Source organism: Anoplopoma fimbria, chromosome 6 (assembly GCF_027596085.1).
Source record: "Anoplopoma fimbria isolate UVic2021 breed Golden Eagle Sablefish chromosome 6, Afim_UVic_2022, whole genome shotgun sequence".
In the NCBI taxonomy this organism is placed as follows: domain Eukaryota; kingdom Metazoa; phylum Chordata; class Actinopteri; order Perciformes; family Anoplopomatidae; genus Anoplopoma; species Anoplopoma fimbria.
The window spans coordinates 69,539-92,346 of NC_072454.1; the positions used below are offsets into that span (position 1 = coordinate 69,539).

The 22,808-nt window shown below is 45.6% G+C and overlaps 2 protein-coding genes across 3 annotated transcripts; both read left to right on the plus strand.

Annotated features, from left to right (window-relative positions):
- The first annotated feature begins 316 nt into the window (after positions 1–316).
- Positions 317–9,879, plus strand: LOC129092382 (uncharacterized). Of its 2 annotated transcripts, none has more exons than XM_054600319.1 (5): positions 317–533; positions 7,534–7,690; positions 7,917–8,278; positions 8,439–8,667; positions 8,745–9,879. In XM_054600319.1, the coding sequence occupies exons 1-5, from the start codon at positions 486–488 to the stop codon at positions 8,864–8,866; spliced, it is 918 nt and encodes a 305-aa protein (XP_054456294.1). In that variant the 5' UTR covers positions 317–485; the 3' UTR covers positions 8,867–9,879. The 2 variants fall into 2 exon arrangements, with proteins under 2 accessions (XP_054456294.1, XP_054456295.1); XM_054600320.1 differs by lacking the exon at positions 317–533 and adding an exon at positions 2,512–2,540.
- A 2,697-nt stretch (positions 9,880–12,576) lies between these two features.
- LOC129092655 (potassium voltage-gated channel subfamily G member 3-like) lies at positions 12,577–15,537 on the plus strand. Its single transcript, XM_054600665.1, has 2 exons — positions 12,577–13,151; positions 14,892–15,537. Exons 1-2 carry the CDS (start codon positions 12,577–12,579, stop codon positions 15,535–15,537), a joined length of 1,221 nt encoding a protein of 406 aa, XP_054456640.1.
- Positions 15,538–22,808: the final 7,271 nt, after the last annotated feature.

Below are 22,808 nucleotides of genomic sequence, written 5' to 3' on the forward strand. Positions count from 1 at the left end.
GTGAACCCGAGACCATGGTGAGACCCGAGAGGACCCGAGACCATCAGTAGACCCGAGACCTCCCGAGTAGAACCTCAGACCATGGGCCCGAGACACCTAGACCATGGTGAGACCCGAGACATGGTGAGACAGCTTGAGACGAGACCTTCAGTCTCCATTCGTGTTTATGTGCCGACCGCCGTGCACTCTGGGACCATGTTGTAGTCCTACGCCGTGCACTCTGGGTGTTGTAGTCCTAATGCATGCACACCAGCGTTGCAAACCCGTGATAAAACTACAGCGACGTTAGGCGGAAATGACGTCGAGGATCGGCATCGGAAGTTATTGATATGAATGTTAATAAACTAGTTTCTCTTTGTTTCCTTTGAGCCGCTGGACGCACACACGCGCACACGCACGCGCACACACACGCGCACACGCACACGCACCGGGACGTTGGCTCTCTCTCGGACACTCAGCGCGCGCGTCCGGATCGTTGGACCCGGATGGAGGACCACAGCGTCCTGCAGCGGACCCACAGACCCGAGACCATGGTGAGACCCGAGACCCGAGACCCCGAGACCCGAGACCCCCGAGACCATGAGACCATGTGAGACCCGAGACCATGGTGAGACCATGGTGAGACCCGAGACCCCGAGACCATGGTGAGACCCGAGACCCGAGACCAGACCATGAGACCCGAGACCATGGTGAGACCCGAGACCCCCCATGAGACCCGAGACCCGAGACCATGGACCCGAGACCCGAGACCATGGTGAGACCCGAGACCCCCGAGACCATGAGACCCGAGACCCATGGTGAGACCCCCGAGACCATGGTGAGACCCGAGACCCGAGACCATGAGACCCGAGACCATGGTGAGACCCGAGACCCCGAGACCCGAGACCATGGTGAGACCCGAGACCATGGTGAGACCCCCGGTGAGACCCGAGACCCGAGACCATGGTGAGACCCCCGAGACCCGAGACCCGAGACCATGGTGAGACCATGGTGAGACCCGAGACCCGAGACCCGAGACCCCCGAGACCATGGTGAGAGACCCCGAGACCATGGTGAGACCCGAGACCCGAGACCCGAGACCCGAGACCAGACCATGGTGAGACCCGAGACCCCGAGACCCGAGACCCCGAGACCCCCGAGACCATGGTGAGACCCGAGACCCCCCGAGACCCGAGACCATGGTGAGACCCGAGACCCGAGACCCGAGACCCGAGACCATGGTGAGACCCGAGACCAGACCATGGTGAGACCCGAGACCCCGAGACCCCATGGTGAGAGACCCCCATGGTGAGACCCGAGAGACCCCGAGAGACCAGACCATGGTGAGACCCGAGACCCCATGAGACCCGAGACCATGGTGAGACCCGAGACCATGGTGAGACCCGGTGAGACCCGAGACCCCATGAGACCCGAGACCCCGAGACCCCCGAGACCATGGTGAGACCCGAGACCCGAGACCATGGTGAGACCGAGACCCGAGACCATGGTGAGACCCGAGACCCCGAGACCCGAGACCCGAGACCCCCCGAGAGACCCGAGACCATGGTGAGACCCGAGACCCCGAGACCCATGGTGAGACCCGAGACCATGGTGAGACCCGAGACCCGAGACCATGGTGAGACCCGAGACCATGGTGAGACCCGAGACCCCATGGTGAGACCCGATGGTGAGACCCGAGACCATGGTGAGACCCGAGACCCCATGGTGAGACCCGAGACCATGGAGACCCCCGAGACCACCCGAGACCATGGTGAGACCCGAGACCCGAGACCATGGTGAGACCCCCGAGACCCCATGAGACCATGGTGAGACCCGAGACCATGGTGAGACCCGAGAGACCATGGTGAGACCCGAGACCATGGTGAGACCCGAGACCATGAGACCCGAGACCATGGTGAGACCATGGTGAGACCCGAGACCCGAGACCATGGTGAGACCCGAGACCCGAGACCCGAGACCATGGTGAGACCAGACCCCGAGACCCGAGACCAGACCATGAGACCCGAGACCATGGTGAGACCCGAGACCATGGTGAGACCCGAGACCCCATGAGACCAGACCATGGTGAGACCCGAGACCATGCTGAGACCCCGAGAGACCCCGAGACCCCATGAGAGACCATGGTGAAGACCCGAGACCCCCCGAGACCATGGTGAGACCCGAGACCATGGTGAGACCCGAGACCATGGTGAGACCCGAGACCATGGTGAGACCCGAGACCATGGTGAGACCCCATGAGACCCGAGACCATGGTGAGACCCGAGACCCGAGACCATGGTGAGACCCGAGACCCGAGACCATGGTGAGACCCGAGACCCGAGACCATGGTGAGACCCGAGACCCCCGAGAGACCCATGGTGAGACCCGAGACCCCGAGACCCGAGACCATGGTGAGACCCGAGACCCGAGACCATGGTGAGACCGAGACCATGGTGAGACCCGAGACCCGAGACCATGGTGAGACCCGAGACCCGAGACCATGAGACCCGAGACCATGGCGAGACCCGAGACCCGAGACCATGGTGAGACCCGAGACCATGGTGAGACCCGAGACCCCGAGACCCGAGACCCCGGGACCCGGGACACACATACACGCACACACACATACACACACATACAAACATCTTAATTAACAATTAAGATGTTTGAATACAACTTTAATACAACAATGAAAGAAAACAATAAACAGATAAAACAGCTGATGTAATCCATAACAACAGGAAGCGATCAATAAGTCAATAAAAGGACGTTAAAGGTTTCATTCTTTCCTCTTTGGTTCTGAAACACAGCTTTGGTTTGGTTCCATCAGTGTTCTTCTGTTTAAGGTCATCAGAGTGACGTTCCTGTGTCAGCTTGCTGATCCGTCTCCGGTTCTCATGAAAGTCTCCTGTTGACCTTCAGCCGGTTCCTCTGTGTTCCTCTGTGTTCCTCTGGTTCCTCTATGTTCCTCTATGTTCCCCTGTGTTCCTCTATGTTCCCCTGTGTTCCTCTGTGTTCCACTATGTTCCCCTGTGTTCCTCTATGTTCCTCTATGTTCCTCTGTGTTCCTCTGTGTTCCCCTATGTTCCTCTGTGTTCCTCTGTGTTCCCCTATGTTCCTCTATGTTCCCCTGTGTTCCTCTGGTTCCTCTATGTTCCTCTGTGCTCCCCTATGTTCCCCTGTGCTCCTCTATGTTCCTCTGTGTTCCTCTATGTTCCCCTGTGTTCCTCTGTGTTCCTCTGTGTTCCTCTATGTTCCCCTGTGTTCCTCTGTGTTCCTCTATGTTCCCCTGTGTTCCTCTATGTTCCTCTGTGTTCCCTATGTTCCTCTATGGTCCTCTGTGTTCCCCTATGTTCCTCTATGTTCCCCTGTGTTCCTCTGGTTCCTCTATGTTCCTCTGTGCTCCCCTATGTTCCCCTGTGTTCCTCTGTGTTCCTCTATGTTCCCCTGTGTTCCTCTGGTTCCTCTGTGTTCCCCTATGTTCCCCTATGTTCCTCTGTGTTCCTCTGTGTTCCCCTATGTTCCCCTGTGTTCCTCTGTGTTCCCCTGTGTTCCTCTATGTTCCTCTATGTTCCCCTGTGTTCCTCTATGTTCCCCTGTGTTCCTCTGTGTTCCTCTACGTTCCTCTGTGTTCCCACGGTTCCATCGCTTTTGATGCATTTGTTCCAATTAGCAGGTCTATGTCAGAGTCAAGCTTTTACTGGATGTTATGCAGATGTTCTAAGGATGTTCTAGATGTGGTGAGGATGTTCTGAGGATGTTCTGGATGTTGTGAGGATGTTCTAGATGTTGTGAGGATGTTCTGGATGTTGTGAGGATGTTCTAGATGTTGTGAGGATGTTGTGAGGATGTTCTAGATGTTGTGAGGATGTTCTGGACGTTGTGAGGATGTTCTAGATGTTGTGAGGATGTTCTGGACGTTGTGAGGATGTTCTAGATGTTGTGAGGATGTTCTAGATGTTGTGAGGATGTTCTGAGGATGTTGTGAGGATGTTCTAGATGTTGTGAGGATGTTCTAGATGTTGTGAGGATGTTCTGGATGTTGTGAGGATGTTCTAGATGTTGTGAGGATGTTCTGGGTGTTGTGAGGATGTTCTGGACGTTGTGAGGATGTTCTAGATGTTGTGAGGATGTTCTGGATGTTGTGAGGATGTTCTAGATGTTGTGAGGATGTTCTAGATGTTGTGAGGATGTTCTGGATCAGGGGTGCCCAATACGACCGGTCGATCCATCCTCCCTATGGCATTTGCCACTTGATTGACGTACAGGGCAGCCAGTCTGAGATCACGTCTTTTCTAACACACGGGTCAACACGCATGTGCAGTCAACCGCGCAAGCTAGTTAGTTTTATTTCTGCTAAAGAAAGGGTATAAAATGAGTGGGGGAGCTGGACCAAGTAAGAAACCAAAAACATACCACTTCCATGCGGAATGGGAGGAGGACTTTTTTTTCACAATGTCATATTCGAAGTGTTTGTCTGATCTGCCAATCTACCATCGCTATTCCGAAGAAGGGAAATGTGGAGCGGCACCTTCGGACTGTTCATAAGAACTACGACACTGACTTTCCTCCGAAAAGCGAGCTGAGAAAGACAAAGGTGAAGGAACGAAAATCACAGTTGACTTCAAAAGCGAAGGCAGCCACCGAAGCGTCGTTCCGGGTGAGTCACTCCATCATTAATAAAAGAGGCATTCGTTGAAGCAGCTGACTCGTTCGTTCAGGACTTTAAAAACAAACCGGAAATATTATCTTCAATCAAAGCTCTCCAGCTCAAGAAGTACAGTTACACAGTGAAGTCATGAGGATCTGACACAGCAGCTTTGGAAGGACATGGTGGACAGCGAGTGTTCCTCACTGCATTGGACGAGTCTACGGACGTGAGTGGATGGTGTTTACAGATATGACTGCAAAAGAGGAGCTGTTAACAATACGTGACAGAACACACGCGGGGAGAGAACATTTTTCAGTCTTTCAAAAACTTTATTGAGAAAACCCCGGACGGTGCAGGGAGGACGATGCTTTCCCCGACTTCCTTAATTACCACTGCATAATACACCAACAAGCATTATGCGCAAAAATGCTAAACATGAAAGAGATAATGGATGTGGCAACGAAGACCGCCTGTTCTATCCGAGGAGAGCTCTTCAAAGACGGCTGTTCCATCTGGAGAAGGCTGACTGACCACTCTGAGTTCTTGCTACACACTGATGTGAGATGGCTTAGTAGGGGAACATTCCTGCAGAGATTTCGAGAGCTCTGTCCGGAGATAAAGGAGTTTCTCCTTGTCATTTAACATGCAGAATACAACCAACTAAATGACGATCAGTGGCTGCTAGACTTGGAATTTTTAACCGATCTGACCAACATGTTGAATGAGCTTAATTTAGAAAAAACCGTGGTCGATATGATCAGCTCAGTTAATGCTTTCAAACGAAAAATGCAATATCTGTCCTCAGCTGCATCCATGATTTGGGGAACTTCCAAAACCTTGCGTCAGAGCTGGAGTACGGAATGTACCGAATTGTATTGTGCCATAAGAGTTCATGCAGTTATGCAAGGTACGCCAACATACTGTATATTATAAATATAAAGTATACTCAGTATATATATAAATAAATGTAGGTAGATCATTTTGACTAAAAGTAGCTCGCAAGCTGAAAAAGTGTGGGCACCCCTGTTCTGGATGTTGTGAGGATGTTCTGGATGATCTGAGGATGTTGTGAGGATGTTCTGGATGATCTGAGGATGTTGTGAGGATGTTCTGGATGATCTGAGGATGTTGTGAGGATGTTCTGAATGATCTGAGGATGTTGTGAGGATGTTGTGGATGTTGTGAGTTATTTTGTGAGGATGTTGTGAGGATGTTCTGAATGATCTGAGGATGTTGTGAGGATGTTGTGGATGTTGTGAGGATGTTGTGGATGTTGTGAGGATGTTCTGGATGATCTGAGGATGTTGTGAGGATGTTGTAGATGTTGTGAGGATGTTGTGGATGTTGTGAGGATGTTCTGGATGATCTGAGGATGTTGTGAGGATGTTCTGGATGTTGTGAGGATGTTCTGGATGTTCTGAGGATGTTTCTCTCTATCAGTCTCATTGGTCTTAGAACGGATCCCTTTGTTCATCTTTGTTTCTTTTATTGTCTTTGAGAGGAACCTTTGTTTGATGGAACAAGTTGTGTGTCATGAACGTTGAAAAGGATCAGATTCGTTTTAGAATGAATCTGCAGAGATCTGAAAACCTGAAGAGGATTCTGTAGAAACACGTTGAGAGGAAGCTTCTACATGACTGAGACACAGAGACGCTGTCCTCAGGTCTGTTCAACTCGTTTATTTAGAGCGTGAGACACAGAGACGCTGTCCTCAGGTCTGTTCAACTCGTTTATTTAGAGCGTGAGACACAGAGACGCTGTCCTTAGGTCTGTTCAACTCGTTTATTTAGAGCGTGAGACACAGAGACGCTGTCCTTAGGTCTGTTCAACTCGTTTATTTAGAGCGTGAGACACAGAGACGCTGTCCTTAGGTCTGTTCAACTCGTTTATTTAGAGCGTGAGACACAGAGACGCTGTCCTCAGGTCTGTTCAACTCGTTTATTTAGAGCGTGAGACACAGAGACGCTGTCCTCAGGTCTGTTCAGCACGTTTATTATGTGGCTATGCATCTGGCGTTCCCTTTGCGGTGTGCGTTTCCTTTGCGGTGTGCGCGTTTGGTGAGTTTATGAATATATATTTAGTTCCTGTTGTTATTTATTAAGTTTTTGTTATTTATTTAATTCCTGTTGTTATTTATTAAGTTTTTGTTATTTATTTAATTCCTGTTGTTATTTATTAAGTTTTTGTTATTTATTTAATTCCTGTTGTTATTTATTAAGTTTTTGTTATTTATTTAATTCCTGTTGTTATTTATTAAGTTTTTGTTATTTATTTAATTTCTGTTGTTATTTATAACGTTTTTGTTATTTATTTAGTTCCTGTTGTTATTTATTAAGTTTTTGTTATTTATTTAGTTCCTGTTGTTATTTATTAAGTTTTTGTTATTTATTTAATTCCTGTTGTTATTTATTACGTTTTTGTTATTTATTTAATTCCTGTTGTTATTTATTACGTTTTTGTTATTTATTTAATTTCTGTTGTTATTTATAACGTTTTTGTTATTTATTTAATTCCTGTTGTTATTTATTACGTTTTTGTTATTTATTTAGTTCCTGTTGTTATTTATTTGTTTTTGTTGTTATTCATTTAGTTTTAGTTAAATAGAATCAAAACGGGACAGAACCACACAAAGTATTCGGTCCACTGGTGCTGATCACCAAACCGACCTCCTCCCTACACAGACCTCTGCAGACTCATTTCAGACTTATTAGAGATACGCTACAAGAAAACGTAAACCAGGACAAAATCAGCACAATGCAGGTTTGATGTTTGAGAAAAAGAAGTGAACTGGTTATCGAAGTCCAGTCCAACCGCTAAATAACCGATGAGACGAAACATCCACAGGCATCCCTCGTCATTGTATCAGAACACCATCCTGAGGCCCCTCCCCCTCCCTGCTGCAGGTGGTGAAGGTGGAGTCCGGTGAGTCGGGTGAGTCCGTCCTGACGCCGTCACAGGTCGCTGAGCTTCAGTTCCTGCGTTCGCGGGTTCAAGAGCTGGAGATTGAGAAGGCGGAGCTGTCAGCAGAGAACCAGAGACTGAAGAACACGCTGGTGTACGGTGAGTCCACATCAATGTCACCTGGTCTACCTGGTCTACCAGGTCTACCTGGTCTACCTGGTCTACCTGGTCTCAGGGGACCAATCAGAGTTCACTCAGGTTCCGACAGAAGTTAGAGAATGATTTGACTGCGTAACTTTATTGTCACTACCTGTCACATCTGATCTGATTTAACAAATGTGATCTGGTTGGATGTCATTATATTTGATATGTCTACCTCTTCCAGAAATCCCTGGACTCCTGTCCACCATGTGGCAGACTTTGGGTCAGGTCAACAGTCATCACTCGGTCTCCATGGCAACAGGCACGAGCGATAGTTACGCTCCATACTCCCATCAGCACCACACAGCGACAAATCTGGACGGAGATTTCAGCCCCCAGGTCTCCGTCCAGCAGCTCCAGGAGGAGCTTAGTGGGGACATGTCAGAGTCCTGGGGCCCGCTGGTCTCGGAGGACGAGGAGGTGCCAGACCTCGGGCTGCGGAGCCACATGGGAGAGGAGGCGCCGCTCTGCAGCCAGACCGACATGGAGGAGCTGAGGAGGAGCTGCTCCGAGAGCCAATGTACCGCCGGACACGCTAACAGACAGGTGAGGACACCTCCGGTTTACACTCAGAACTGATCTGCTTTCTGCTGGATCCGATCCGGAATAAAACAGAACTGATTCAATCTGATCTAGTCTTTCATTTGTCTGTTAACGCCTCGATAACCGCTCGTTTTTGTCTTATTGACCTGTTCTGTCCGTCCAGGTGAGACAGGTGGAGGTGTATCCTGGCTCTGGTGTTCTCTGTGATGTCCGCTCTTGGCAGGCAGCCAATCAGGCGCAGTCTCCTACGGCGATGGCACGGACATTGTTGCTGGGTGTGTTTGATATGAACACCCTGATGAACAGTAACCTGCGAGGGGGGCGTAGCCGCCGGCCGGCCTCCCACTCACAACGCAGCGCTCTCGACCCGCACAAGATCAACGCCATCTTCAGTAGGTTCCCAATGCCTCCTAGAATGTTCCTTTCAGTCTGTCCTCCCTCTTTTACGATCTTCCTCTCTGTTTCTCAGATGCTATTTTGGCTCGGTTTCCTCTGGCCAAGAGAGGAGTCATCGGCTCCGGCATTAACTCCAAACTGTCTGAGATACGATTTCGCTCCAGGAGAGCCAATCGAGATCCGCGATTCCTTTGACGGACAGCTAGACAGCTCCGCCTACCTCACCAAAAAAACGCCAAATAGAAAACAGAAGTCTGGACCATTGAGCATCTGTCGGACTGACTGACGGTTTAATTTCAAACTTTGTTCAGTTCAGTCACCATTGCCATAGGGACCTCCTTTGAGAGCTGTGCGTTGCCATGACAACCCCGGACCTGATACACCATGACCACAAAGAGAACAGAAAATGCAAGGAAATTAAAAACAACCTCAGAAAGAAGCAAAAGAACCACTGAAACTCAAAACAACCACACACAGATGCAAAACAACCACAAAGACACGAAAAACGACCACAAAAAGATGTTTAAGGGCCACAAAGAAACTCTAAAGGACCACAAAGAGACGCAAAACGACCACAAAGAGACTCAAAACAACTACAAAGAGATGTTAAGCGACTACAAAAAGACTCAAAACAACCACAAAGAGACCTAAAATGACCAAAAGAAGACGGTAAACGACCCCAAAGAGACATTAAACGACCACAGAGAGACTCAAAACAATCACATAGAGATGTTAAATGACCACAAAAACACTCAAAACAAACTCAAAGTGACTCAAAGCAACCTCACAATTGCTCAAAACGACCAGAAAGAGATTCAAAATGACCTCAAAGAGATGTTAAGGGCCTAAAAAAAGACTCAAAACAACCAGAAAGAGACCTAAAATTACCAACAATAAGATGTTAAACGACCACGAAGAGACGTTAAACGACCACTAAGACACTCAAAACGAGCTCAAAGCAACTCAAAATTACTCGAAACGACCACAAAGAGATGTTAAACGACCACAAAGAGACGTTAAATGACCACAAAGAGACGTTAAACAACCACTAACAGATGTTAAACGACCACAAAGAGACATTAAACGACCACTAAGAGATGTTAAACGACATAATTCCTCCGTTACTCGACTGAATCTTACTGAGTTCATCACCATGTTTGAGTTTTCATGTTGATTCTGTGAATTTTAGTCAACAAATAAAGTTTAGATTTGAATAGTCTTTGTTTGCTCCTCTTTCTTCTCCTCTCACAGCGTCTGACCTCCTCTAGAAATGTGTGTCTGTGTTTGTGTGTGTGTGTGTGTGTGTGTGTGTGTGTGTGTGTGTGTGTGTGTGTGTGTGTGTGTGTGTGTGTGTGTGTGTGTGTGTGTGTGTGTGTGTGTGTGTGTGTGTGTGTGAGAATGTTGCACATCCACTCTGAGGCTTTATTTGAATATAAATCAGCTCAACACAAAAGACTTCTTGCTTTGACATTCTGCTGCACCTCCTCTCTCTCTCTCTCTCTCTCTCTCTCTCTCTCTCTCTGCACCTCCCCTCTCCTTCCCCCTCCTGCCGGCCTGGACTTTCTGAAACAAGGCGTCATCTAAAAATACACTAGAGGGGTCAAGTAAACCATAGCAAAGGAAACGGTAGGGTCTAGATAGACCGCAGACAAGGATGGGGGGGTGTCTTGATAGACCGCAGAACAAGATAGTGCAGGTCTAGTTAGACCACAGTAAAGTCTAGTGGGATCTCAACAGATCACGAAATTGATAGCGGGGGTCTCGACCGAAAAGGATAGGTGGGGATCATGTTAGAAGGCAGAAGAGAATAGCGTAGGTACAACTTAGAACATAGCACAGAATAGTTGGGGGTTATGTCAGATCGCAGCACAGGTTAGTGTTCCTGTTTTTATCTCCCTGATCAAAGCCAGAGTTTGGGTTTATTTTATTTTTTTTCCTTCCTTCTCAGTTGAGATAATCCATTATTGGTCCCACAACGGGGTAATTTCTGTTCTTGTTTTTTTCTCGCCTCTTTTTTGCCTCGTCTCTTGAATGTTCTCCTGGTATTCTGACGATCTCCTGTGAACCGAACCTGATTGGACAAGTACAGACTGTTTCTCTGCACCTCTTCCTTCTCTCTGGGTCGTGCACTTGAGTTTTGCGTTTCCTTGAGGTTCCACCAGTCGTAACAGTACGAACTGGCTACAAATGGACTCGGCCAGGAGACCTTTCAGGCGGTTTGTGTATGTTTATCTGGATGACGTTCTCATCTTCTCCCCGGATCAGGAGACCCACGTCCAGCATCAATGTCTTCTGGATCACCAGCTCTTTGCCAAGTAAAGCCACTTGTAGCATCGGTGTGTTTTAGTGATGAAGCACCTTCCATTCTCTCTGTTGAACTGTTCAGCGGTTTTATTCTCCCCATAGACAGTAATGTTATTGTAAAGTTATTATCTGGATCAACTTAATTTTCAATCTCATACATTGGATATTAGGTAGTGGATGATCATCATTCTTGTATTGAGTTCGAGTCATCCTCCATATCTCCACTGACAACAACGTGTCCAAGAGGAAGTTTTCCATCAACATTTAATCAGCTCCAGTTGACAGATTCCTCCAGCAGGGGGAGCCTCCTCCTCACTTTACCCTCCACAGGTTAGTAATGGAAAATAACATCTGACTCATTATTCATAGCTGCTTCTGATGTTCAGTGAAACATGAAACTACACTAAAGTGGAATATATGTTCAAATCTGTGGGATGATGGAGGTCATCAGGTCTGAAGAGGAGGAGCAGGAGGAGGAAGATGTGGAGGAGGAGGAATAAAGAGGAGATGGTGAAAAGGAGACGCTCTCTTCAGTCTGTCAGACACTGAGGAGTTGATGGAGGTTCAGATCCTCTCCAGCTCCAACGTACTGCTGCTTGAATCAACGGGCTCCGAGGAGGAGGAGGAGGAGGAGGAGGATGTACTGCTGCTGCTGTTCTTCAGTGTCAGATTCAACGACGAGAAGAAACAGACCAGAAGAGGAACACAGATGCACTGATGTGATTCATCTGACATTTTATTGAAAGGAGTGAAGAGCTGAATCTGGTGAGTTTTTAAAATGACAGATGTTAAATCAAAAGTCTGCTATTGTTATTGTTTGTTTGTTTGTTTGTTTGTTTGTTTGTTTTGGTGGCTCAGGACAATATTTCTGATGGTTTTATATATATATGAATTTATAAAAATGGAGTACGAATGAGATCATTGGAAATCAATCAAGGCCAGTAGGTCATTGCTACAGATATAACATTCATGTTGTTGTGGGTTACTGACGCAAGTTTTATTTCATTCAAGAACCGAAGAGAACAATTTCATTTTAAGAAAATGAAAACGGGACGCTGATGAGACGGAACAGCTTCTGTTGGAGATGGAAGACTGGAAGAAGATTTAACAAAAACAGCATGAGGTCTGGAAACGATTTTTAACAGAAAACTGAATTTGGGTACGGATTTTCTATAAAAGCCAAACAGTAACTTTAGAACATTTTAAACAAATAGACGACAACCGTTTTTAAGAGACAGTGTTCATAAACAGTTAGTGATTTAGAACCAACAGAAGATGAAGTTCATAAACAGTCTGTGATTTAGAACCAACAGGAGATGAAGTTCATAAACAGTCTGTGATTTAGAACCAACCGAAGATGAAGTTCATAAACAGTCTGTGATTTAGAACCAAGAGAAGATGAAGTTCATAAACAGTCTGTGATTTAGAACCAAGAGAAGATGAAGTTCATAAACAGTCTGTGATTTAGAACCAAGAGAAGATGAAGTTCATAAACAGTCTGATTTAGAACCAACAGAAGATGAAGTTCATAAACAGTCTGTGATTTAGAACCAACAGAAGATGAAGTTCATAAACAGTCTGTGATTTAGAACCAACGGAAGATGAAGTTTGGAAGCAGGCTCTGCACCCTGAACGTCGGTGGTCGCAGGTTCTCCTTCCCGGCAGAGCTGATGAAGCGCCTCCCTCTCAGCAGACTCAGTCGGCTGCATTGCTGCGTGTCGGAGAGCGAGCTGCTGGAGCTCTGCGACGACTACGACCGCGACAGGAACGAGTTCTTCTTTGACCGGCACTCGGAGGCCTTCAGCTTCATCATGCTGTATGTGCAGCACGGGAAGCTGCGCTTTGTGCCGCACATGTGCGAGCTGTCCTTCTATAACGAGATGTTGTACTGGGGTCTGGAGAGCTCAGACCTGCAGCCATGCTGCCAGCGACGCCTCGACGACCGCATGTCCGACTGCTTTGTCCACTTCTTCCCGGAGGAGGGGCCCCGGGGCCCCGATGAGCCCCGGAGCCGCTGGCTGGAGAGGATAAGGAGGACATTCGAGGAGCCCACGTCCTCCCTAGTGGCGCAAATCCTCGCCTCTGTTTCAATGCTGTTTGTGGTCATCTCCATGGTGATGCTGTGTGCAAGCACCTTACCGGAATGGAAAACCGCTGAGACCCTGGACCAGCACAGGTAGGACATGAGACCACCTGAGGACATGTGCATGTGCATACATAAGTACCTTGCACTATATTATATTCGGGGGGGCATCTTTCCTCTCAAGACGATTCAGTCCTGGTCTGTGATAAGATCCCATATACAAAAACGCTACACAGTTCTATACGGCACTACTGTGAGCTGATCTGATCTGAGAGAGACAGAAAGAAACACAGTGGCCATAAACTAAGTCCAATGCAGCAGAAGAAAGGGAAAATAGAGGGGAACCTAGAGGGTCACAGAGAAGCAGTAGAAGGGGAACCTAGAGAGGAACCTAGAGGGGAACCTTGATGGTCACAGAGCAGCAGTAGAAGGGAAAATAAAGGGGAACCAAGAGGGGAACGTAGAGGGTCACAGAGCAGCAGAAGAAGGGACAATAGAGGGGAACCTAGAGGGGAACTAAGAGGGGAACCCAGAGGGTCACAGAGCAGCAGAAGAAAGGGAAAATAGAGGGGAACCTAGAGGGGAACCTAAATGGTCAGAGAGCAGCAGTAGAGGGGAACCTAGAGAGGAACCTGGGGGGAACCTAAATGGTCACAGAGCAGCAGTAGAAGGGACAATAAAGGGGAACCTACAGGGGAACCAAGAGGGGAACCTAGAGGGGAACCTAAAGGGGAACCTAGAGGGTCAGAGGGCAGCAGTAGAGGGGAACCTAGAGGGGAACCTAGAGGGGAACTTAGATGGTCACAGAACAGCATTAGAAGTGAAAATAAAGGGGAACCAAGAGGGGAACCTAGAGGGGAACGTAGAGGGTCACAGAGCAGCAGAAGACAGGAAAATAGAGAGGAACCTACAGGGGAACCAAGAGGGGAACTTAGAGGGGAACCTAGAGGGGAACCTAGAGGGTCACAGAGCAGCAGAAGAAAGGGACAATAGAGGCGAACCTAGAGGGGAACCAAGAGGGGAACCTAGAGGGTCACAGAGCAGCAGAAGAAAGGGACAATAGAGGCGAACCTAGAGGGGAACCAAGAGGGGAACCTAGAGGGTCACAGAGCAGCAGAAGAAAGGGACAATAGAGGCGAACCTAGAGGGGAACCAAGAGGGGAACCTAGAGGGTCACAGAGCAGCAGAAGAAAGGGACAATAGAGGCGAACCAAGAGGGGAACCTAGAGGGTCACAGAGCAGCAGAAGAAAGGGACAATAGAGGCGAACCTAGAGGGGAACCTAGATGGTCAGAGAGCAGCAGTAGAGGGGAACCCTCATAGGACCAATTACCATGCTGCCATATATGTGATGAGTCAGGGGTGGGAATGAGTTGTGCATAGGTTACTTGACAAAATCAACCTTTGACTCTTCTTGTCTCTCCTCTCTCTGATTGGACCTCTCTCTCTCGTTTCTCTGATTGGTTCTCTCTCCTCTCTCTGATTGGTTTTCTCTCTCTCTCTCTGATTGGTTCTCTCTCTCTCTGATTGGTTCTCTCTCTGATTAGTTCTCTCTCCTCTCTCTGATTGGTTATCTCTCTCCTCTCTCTGATTGGTTCTCTCTCTCCCCTCTCTCTGATTGGTTCTCTCTGCTCTCTCTGATTGGTTCTCTCTCTCTCCTCTCTCTGATTGGTTCTCTCTCCTCTCTCTGATTGGTTCTCTCTCTCTCCTCTCTCTGATTGGTTCTTTCTCTCTCCTCTCTCTGATTGGTTCTCTCTGCTCTCTCTGATTGGTTCTCTCTCTTTCCTCTCTCTGATTGGTCCTCTCTCTCTCTGATTGGTTGTTCTCCCTGCAGGATCATTGAGGCTGTGTGTATCGGTTGGTTCACGGCAGAATGTATCGTTCGTTTCCTTGTGTCTCTGGATAAGTGGGAGTTCGTCCGTCGTCCTCTGAACATTATCGACCTGCTGGCCATCACGCCATACTACGTCTCCGTTACCATGACGATCTTAACGGGGGAGAACTCCCAGCTGCAGCGGGCCGGCGTCACCCTACGCGTCCTGCGCATCATGCGAATATTCTGGGTGATCAAACTGGCGCGTCACTTTCTGGGCCTGCAGACGCTCGGCCTGACGCTGCGGCGCTGCTACCGGGAGATGATGATGCTGCTGGTCTTCATCTGTGTGGCCATGGCCATCTTCAGCGCGCTGGCTCAGCTGCTGGAGCATGGCCTGGACCTGGAAGCCGGGAACGAGGACTATGCCAGCATCCCTGCTGCCAGCTGGTGGGTCATCATCTCCATGACAACAGTGGGATACGGGGACATGTACCCGGTAACGGTGGCGGGCCGCGTGCTGGGCGGCCTCTGTGTGGTGAGCGGCATCGTGCTGCTGGCGCTGCCAATCACCTTCATCTACCACAGCTTCATCCAGTGCTACCACGAGCTCAAGGTGCGCTCAGCCCGCTGCTGCAACAGCCTGTCCGCCGAGTTCATCAACTGACCAACGAATGACTCCGCCAAGTTCATCAACTGACCAACGAGTGACTCCACCCAGTTCTTCAACTGACCAACGAATGACTCCACCCAGTTCTTCAACTGACCAACGAATGACTCCGCCGAGTTCATCAACTGACCGAGTGACTCCGCCGACAACGAGTGACTCCGCAGAGTTCATCAACTGACCAACGAGTGACTCCGCCGAGTTCATCAACTGACCGACGAGTGACTCCTCCGAGTTCATCAACTGACCAACGAGTGACTCCGCCGAGTTCATCGTCTGACCAACGAGTGACTCCGCCCAGTTCTTCAACTGACCAATGAGTGACTCTGCCGAGTTCATCAACTGACCAACGAGTGACGCTGCTGAATACATCAACTGACCACAAGCAACGCTGCCGAGTTCATCAACTGACCAACGAGCAACGTTGCCGAATTCATCAACTGACCAACGAGCAACGTTGCTGAGTTCTTCAACTGACCAACGAGTGACTCCGCCGAGTTGATCAACTGACCAACGAGTGACTCTGCCGAGTTCATCAACTGACCAACGAGTGACTCCGCCGAGTTCATCAACTGACCAACGAGCGACGCTGCCGAGTTCATCAACTGACCAACGAGTGACGCTGCTGAATACATCAACTGACCACAAGCAACGCTGCCGAGTTCATCAACTGACCAACGAGTGACTCCGCTGACTTCATCAACTGACCAACAAATGACTCCGCCGAGTCCATCAACTGACCAACGAGTGACGCTGCCGAGTTCATCAACTGACCAACGAGTGACGCTGCTGAATACATCAACTGACCACAAGCAACGCTGCCGAGTTCATCAACTGACCAACGAGTGACTCCGCCGAGTTCATCAACTGACCAACGAGCAACGTTGCCGAGTTCATCAACCGACCAACGAGTGATGCCGCTGACTTCATCAACTGACCAACGAATGACTCTGCCGAGTCCATCAACTGACCAATGAGTGACTCTGCCGAGTTCATCAACTGACCAACGAGTGACTCTGCCTAGTCCAGCAACTGACCAACGAGTGACTCCGCCGAGTTCATCAACTGACCAACGAGCAACACTTCTGCTCACATGGATTCAACAACCCAAAGTCGTTAAAGTGACTCAGAAGCTTTTCAACAGACTGCAGACATTGACCTGTTACATCCAACAAACACTAAAAATGTCACATATTTAAAAAAACGTTTTATTTTCCCGTTGTTAGGAGTTTATTTCCTGGTTTCCTCCTCATTAGAACGTCCTGTTAATCCCGTTGTTTTGAGTTTATTTCCTGGTTTCCTCCTCATTAGAACGTTCTGTTAATCCCGTTGTTTCCTCTGGTCTGAATTCATCTGGTACACTTTATAAAGTTGTGTAGATTTATTTCAGGGATATGTTCAAACATTCAAATGAGAAAAGTGAAAACATCTTGTTGCTTGACTTCAAGTCAGGCAACAAGTCAGAACTAAATATGTATACAGAACATATTCAATCAAGCTGAATAGATGTAATGATCAATGTGTCTAGTATGAACTGGTATAACTTCCTTGTTTATGTAATGATTTTCAAAGTAAAATATTTCAGTTCCATAAATTGATAAATATCCACAGTCAGGTATTCAGATGATTATAAGATTCAAATCTCTATGGTTGTTATTTGTTTCAAAAAAGTAAACACACTTCCCTTTAATTATTAATTATTTAATCATTATTTAATCTTTACTTGTTCTCTTCTACGGTCACAAGTTAATAAATAATGTGCAAACAATGAAACAGGTTAATATTACAAATCCACGTGTCTCTGATGAACTCCTGTCGAGGGTTAAACCAGCAGCCAGTCCACACCATCCACTGTTTCCACGGCAACAGCAGAGACAGGAAGTAGTGTTGGAAACATTGGGTTTTGAATGTCAGAACAGTGGAGCTGCTGAAGTGTGAATTATCTCACTGAACACACTTCTTCTTCTTCGTTGGTGTGAAGTACGGCGGGTTTCAAGCACAACTACACAGACGATCCGTTAACTTTCATCCAGTCACATGGTTTATCTGCTGAACTTCTTCTTCTTACATTAATATTTCATCTTTGTCTGTACATCCAGTCACATGGTCAGACGTTTCTTGTTGTTTACAGGATGTCAGTAACTTTACAAAGAAACACTCAATAAATCAATAAAAATCGATTTATACAACAGGCTGATCAGTCAGTGTGATGAAAGGATCCATAAGTGGAGCTTCCTCTTGTTTCTGTTATTCATCCTGTTCATTTATGTGTATTATTGTATGTATTAGTATTGCAGTATTGTCCTCACAGTGATCCTTAACGTCTCCTGCTGAGATCTTAGTACTGTCCCATCTCGGCTCTGGATTATTTAGCTTTGAGGTAATTCCTTTAGCTTCTCTTGTGTTCGGTATTTCCCATTGTTGGATATCTTTGTGTGAATGCTGATTAAGAATTTCACCCGTTTTTACTGGTGTTCTTCTACAAAAAGTAGAGTTTATTGTTTTGTGAAAGATAATAATGAATTCTACTTACTTCAGTACTGATATCGTAGAAGTTCTTCAAAAGTGTTCTTCTGGAGATGTTTGCTATTATCTGTCATGTTTCAGTGATTTCACATATTTATATAATTGATATAAAGAGTTTAAATCTATAATGGCAGTCTCTGAAGATTTTCTGAAGACCTTGATCTCCCGTCTTCGACCACTACTTCTACTTCTACTACTGCTGCTTCCAATACTACTATTACTACTTCAACATGTACTATCACTATTGATAGTACATGTTACATGATAGTACAAACGCCGCTGACAGGTCCAGGAGAATCAGGACAGAGGAGAGAGAGTTCGCTCTCGCAGCATGAAGCGACTCTGTCACCGCAAGGAGGGCCGTCTCTGACGAGTGACCCACCTTGAACCCGGACTGGTGGGGGTCCAAGAGGTTGTTCTGGTGGAGGTAGGAAGACAGTTGTTTAGAGACAGCGCGTTCAAGTGTTTTGGATAGAAAGGGTAGAAGAGAAACCGGTCTGAAGTTCTTGACATCAGAGGGGTCAAGTGATGGTTTTTTCAGAAGGGGGGTGACTCTGGCAGTCTTGAAAGCCGAGGGAAAGCATCCCGAGACGAGAGATGTGTTGATGAGGTGGGTGAGGAAAGGAAGGAGTTCAGTGGCAATAGACTGAAGAAGAGGGGAGGGAATCGGGTCAAGGGAGCACGTGGTGGGGCGGTTAGATGTAACAAGGTCGAGGACCTCCTTAGGGGAGAGGGGAGCAAAATAGGGTAAGATGGGGTGTGGAGAGGGAAGGGGGAGCTGAGGGGGAAGAGCTGGAGAGGGTAGAGAGGGAGAGGGTGGACAGGGAGAGGGGGGCTGAGAGAAGGAGGATCTGATATCGTTTACCTTCTTGTCAAAGAAGTTGGCGAAATCATCAGGGAGAAGGACACATGTTCTAGTTTTGAAATGTTCTTCATTTCTTGGTGAAAGGACTGTGAACTCGCTGGATTCATGTAGTTTAGTGCACATGAACACATTGTCAGTGGTCAAACATCTCCACTGAGGAAAGGTTCCCCTCTGGAGTGACTCTTCATCCAGTCAGCACAGTGCTTGTTACATGGAAACATCTCGTATTATTTTATGAGTGGGGAAAGACGACTCTACATCGGTTAACAGATCTGTGTGAGTGAGACCTCACTAATCAATCACATGTTTCTTTGTGAAACAGATTTATGAGACTGACTAAGGATCACATCTCTAGCGGGGAGTCTTCCTTTTTCCTTCCTGTTCCACAGCTTTGAACTTGTGTTTCCACGGTGACGGCGCTCTGTTTCTTCTGTTGATCGGTCTTCGGTCCAGCAGACAACAAGCATCGTGCCAACAAACCCGCCTGAGCACAACACGACTGTAATCAGGATTCACCTCATTTCAGAAAACATCTGTGAACATAAAACCTATTTATTCATAGCTGAGATCTTAACCTTCAATTTTAAGCTGATGTTGATCAAACAGAAATCAATAACAAAAATTACATCAGAGGAATACGGCAGAGAGTGAAAGTGATCCAGCCAACTCCTACTTTACTTTCTAATATAAATACTAACTAACTAACTATACTATGGTATAAATACTACATGACGTAATATAATTAGTACATCACATTACATTACAGTCATTTAGCAGACGCTTTTATCCAAAGCGACTTACAGGAAGTGTATTCAACATAGGTATTCAAGAGAACTACTAGTCACCAGAAGTCATCAGTGCATCTCCTTTCTTAAACAAGCATCTAAGAGCAGAAACCAGAGCAAAAGTACAGAAACAAACTAATATGATACAATAAGTCTTTCTTTTTGTATTTATTCTACTGTACTGAGTGTTTATACTACAATATGTATACTACAGAACATAGTAGTCATACTGCAGTATTTATATTAAAGTACAGAGTTTTTATAATACAATATGTACTATTTATACTAAAGCATAAATACTACAGCACATAATGTTTATACTGCTGTATTTATACTACAGTACATAGTGTTTATACTGCTGTATTTATACTGCTGTATTTATACTACAGTACATAGTGTTTATACTGCTGTATTTATACTACAGTACATAGTGTTTATACTGCTGTATTTATACTACAGTACATAGTGTTTATACTGCTGTATTTATACTACAGTACATAGTGTTTATACTGCTGTATTTATACTACAGTACATAGTGTTTATACTACAGTATTTGTACTACAGTACATAGTAGTTATACTACAGTACAAAGTGTATATACTATAGTATTTGTATTACAGTACACAGTAGTTATACTACACTTCGTACTATTCATGCTACAGTATTTGTACTACAGTACATGGTAGTAATAGTACATGGTAGTAATACTACAGTACATGGTAGTAATAGTACAAGGTAGTAATACTACAGTACATGGTAATAATACTGCAGTACATGGTAGTAATACTACAGTACATAGTAGTAATACTACAGTACATAGTAGTAATACTACAGTACATGGTAGTACATGGTAGTAATACTACAGTACATGGTAGTAATACTACAGTACATGGTAGTACATGGTAGTAATACTACAGTACATGGTAGTACATGGTAGTAATACTACAGTACATGGTAGTAATACTACAGTACATAGTAGTAATACTACAGTATACTACAGTACATAGTAGTAATACTACAGTATACTACAGTACATAGTAGTAATACTACAGTACATGGTAGTAATACTACAGTACATGGTAGTAATACTACAGTATACTACAGTACATAGTAGTAATACTACAGTATACTACAGTACATAGTAGTAATACTACAGTACATGGTAGTACATGGTAGTAATACTACAGTACATGGTAGTAATACTACAGTACATGGTAGTACATGGTAGTAATACTACAGTACATGGTAGTAATACTACAGTACATGGTAGTAATACTACAGTATACTACAGTACATAGTAGTAATACTACAGTATACTACAGTACATAGTAGTAATACTACAGTACATGGTAGTAATACTACAGTACATGGTAGTAATACTACAGTACATGGTAGTACATGGTAGTAATACTACAGTACATGGTAGTACATGGTAGTAATACTACAGTACATGGTAGTAATACTACAGTACATGGTAGTACATGGTAGTAATACTACAGTACATAGTAGTAATACTCCAGTACATGGTAGTACATGGTAGTAATACTACAGTACATGGTAGTACATGGTAGTAATACTACAGTACATGGTAGTACATGGTAGTAATACTACAGTACATGGTAGTACATGGTAGTAATACTACAGTACATAGTAGTAATACTCCAGTACATGGTGGTACATGGTAGTAATACTACAGTACATGGTAGTACATGGTAGTAATACTACAGTACATAGTAGTAATACTCCAGTACATGGTGGTACATGGTAGTAATACTACAGTACATGGTAGTGTGGGCGGCTGTGGCGTAGTGGAGAGTAAGGTAGTTCTCCAATCAGAGGGTCGGTGGTTCGATACCCGGCTTCGGCAGTCGATGTGTCCTTGGGCAAGACACTTCACCCCAAGTTGCTCCTGAAGGCCATCGGTGTGGACTGATGATGAATGTTAGTTAGAGTCTGATGGTGGCACCTTGATGGTAGCCTGTCATCAGTGTGTGAATGGGTGAATGATATGTAACATACTACTGACTGTAAGTCGCTTTGGAGAAAAGCCTCTGCTACATGACTGTAATGTCATGTAATGTAATGTAGTACATGGTAGTAATACTAAATGACTGTAATACTCATGTAATGTAATACTACAGTACATGGTAGTAATACTAGTAATACTACAGTACATGGTAGTACATGGTAGTAATACTACAGTACATGGTAGTACATGGTAGTAATACTACAGTACATAGTAGTAATACTCCAGTACATGGTGGTACATGGTAGTAATACTACAGTACATGGTAGTACATTTTTTTTTTTTGTAGTTTATTTAGCAGGGACAAAGCAGTGCACATTATTACAAACATGACATGGCAAGGCCATGACACAACTTGCAGATGTGAATACATAAAAGGTTTGTAGCTAGATAGCTAATTTGCAACCTCAGTCCCTGATCAGGCTACCTATTCTAATAAAATATATACGGTAAGTCACCTAAAATATACAATTATACAATTAAACAATATATAGGCCTACAGTATACAATTATACAAATATATGCTATCTTAAAACATACTTCCTATAACATTAAAACCTTGTGCAGAAAGAAGAAACAATATGATGAGTGTGACCTATATATGCTGTGTGTGCATGTATGTGTGTGTTATCTATTGTGTGTTGTCGTGATTACATTTTTGGTTTTCCTTCAGCCAGTGTTTCAGTTGTCTGTTAAATGTTTTAAACTCAGTTTGTGTTTTTATTATAGTTGGTAAATTGTTCCACATTTGAGTTCCAATAACTGAGAAACTCGACTGGCCAAAAGAAGTTTTGCGCACCTCTGCTATGCAGTTGCCGTTCACTGCTCCTCTGGTGGCCACCCTTCTTGTACTTATTTTTGTTACAAAAGGACATAATACAGCAGGAGCAAGATTATTTGCACATTTAAAAATTAGTTTAAGAGAAGAGAACTTCATAAAATTCTCAAAGCTCAAGAGATTATATTTCTTTACTATGATGCAGTGGTGCCACCTTATTGGTTTCTGATCCAATATCTTTAATGCCTGTTTGTATAATGATAAAATAGGTTTAATTGATGTCTGGGAGGC

Excerpts from the sequence above, each read along its gene's own strand:
- LOC129092655 (XM_054600665.1), top strand. The coding sequence starts at position 12,577 with ATGAAGTTTGGAAGCAGGCTCTGCACCCTGAACGTCGGTGGTCGCAGG. Across the intron at positions 13,152-14,891 it reads GAGACCCTGGACCAGCACAG|GATCATTGAGGCTGTGTGTA; the intron begins GTAGGACATGAG and ends TTCTCCCTGCAG.
- LOC129092382 (XM_054600319.1), top strand. The coding sequence starts at position 486 with ATGGAGGACCACAGCGTCCTGCAGCGGACCCACAGACCCGAGACCATG. Across the intron at positions 7,691-7,916 it reads GAAGAACACGCTGGTGTACG|AAATCCCTGGACTCCTGTCC; the intron begins GTGAGTCCACAT and ends TACCTCTTCCAG. Across the intron at positions 8,668-8,744 it reads CAAGATCAACGCCATCTTCA|ATGCTATTTTGGCTCGGTTT; the intron begins GTAGGTTCCCAA and ends TCTGTTTCTCAG.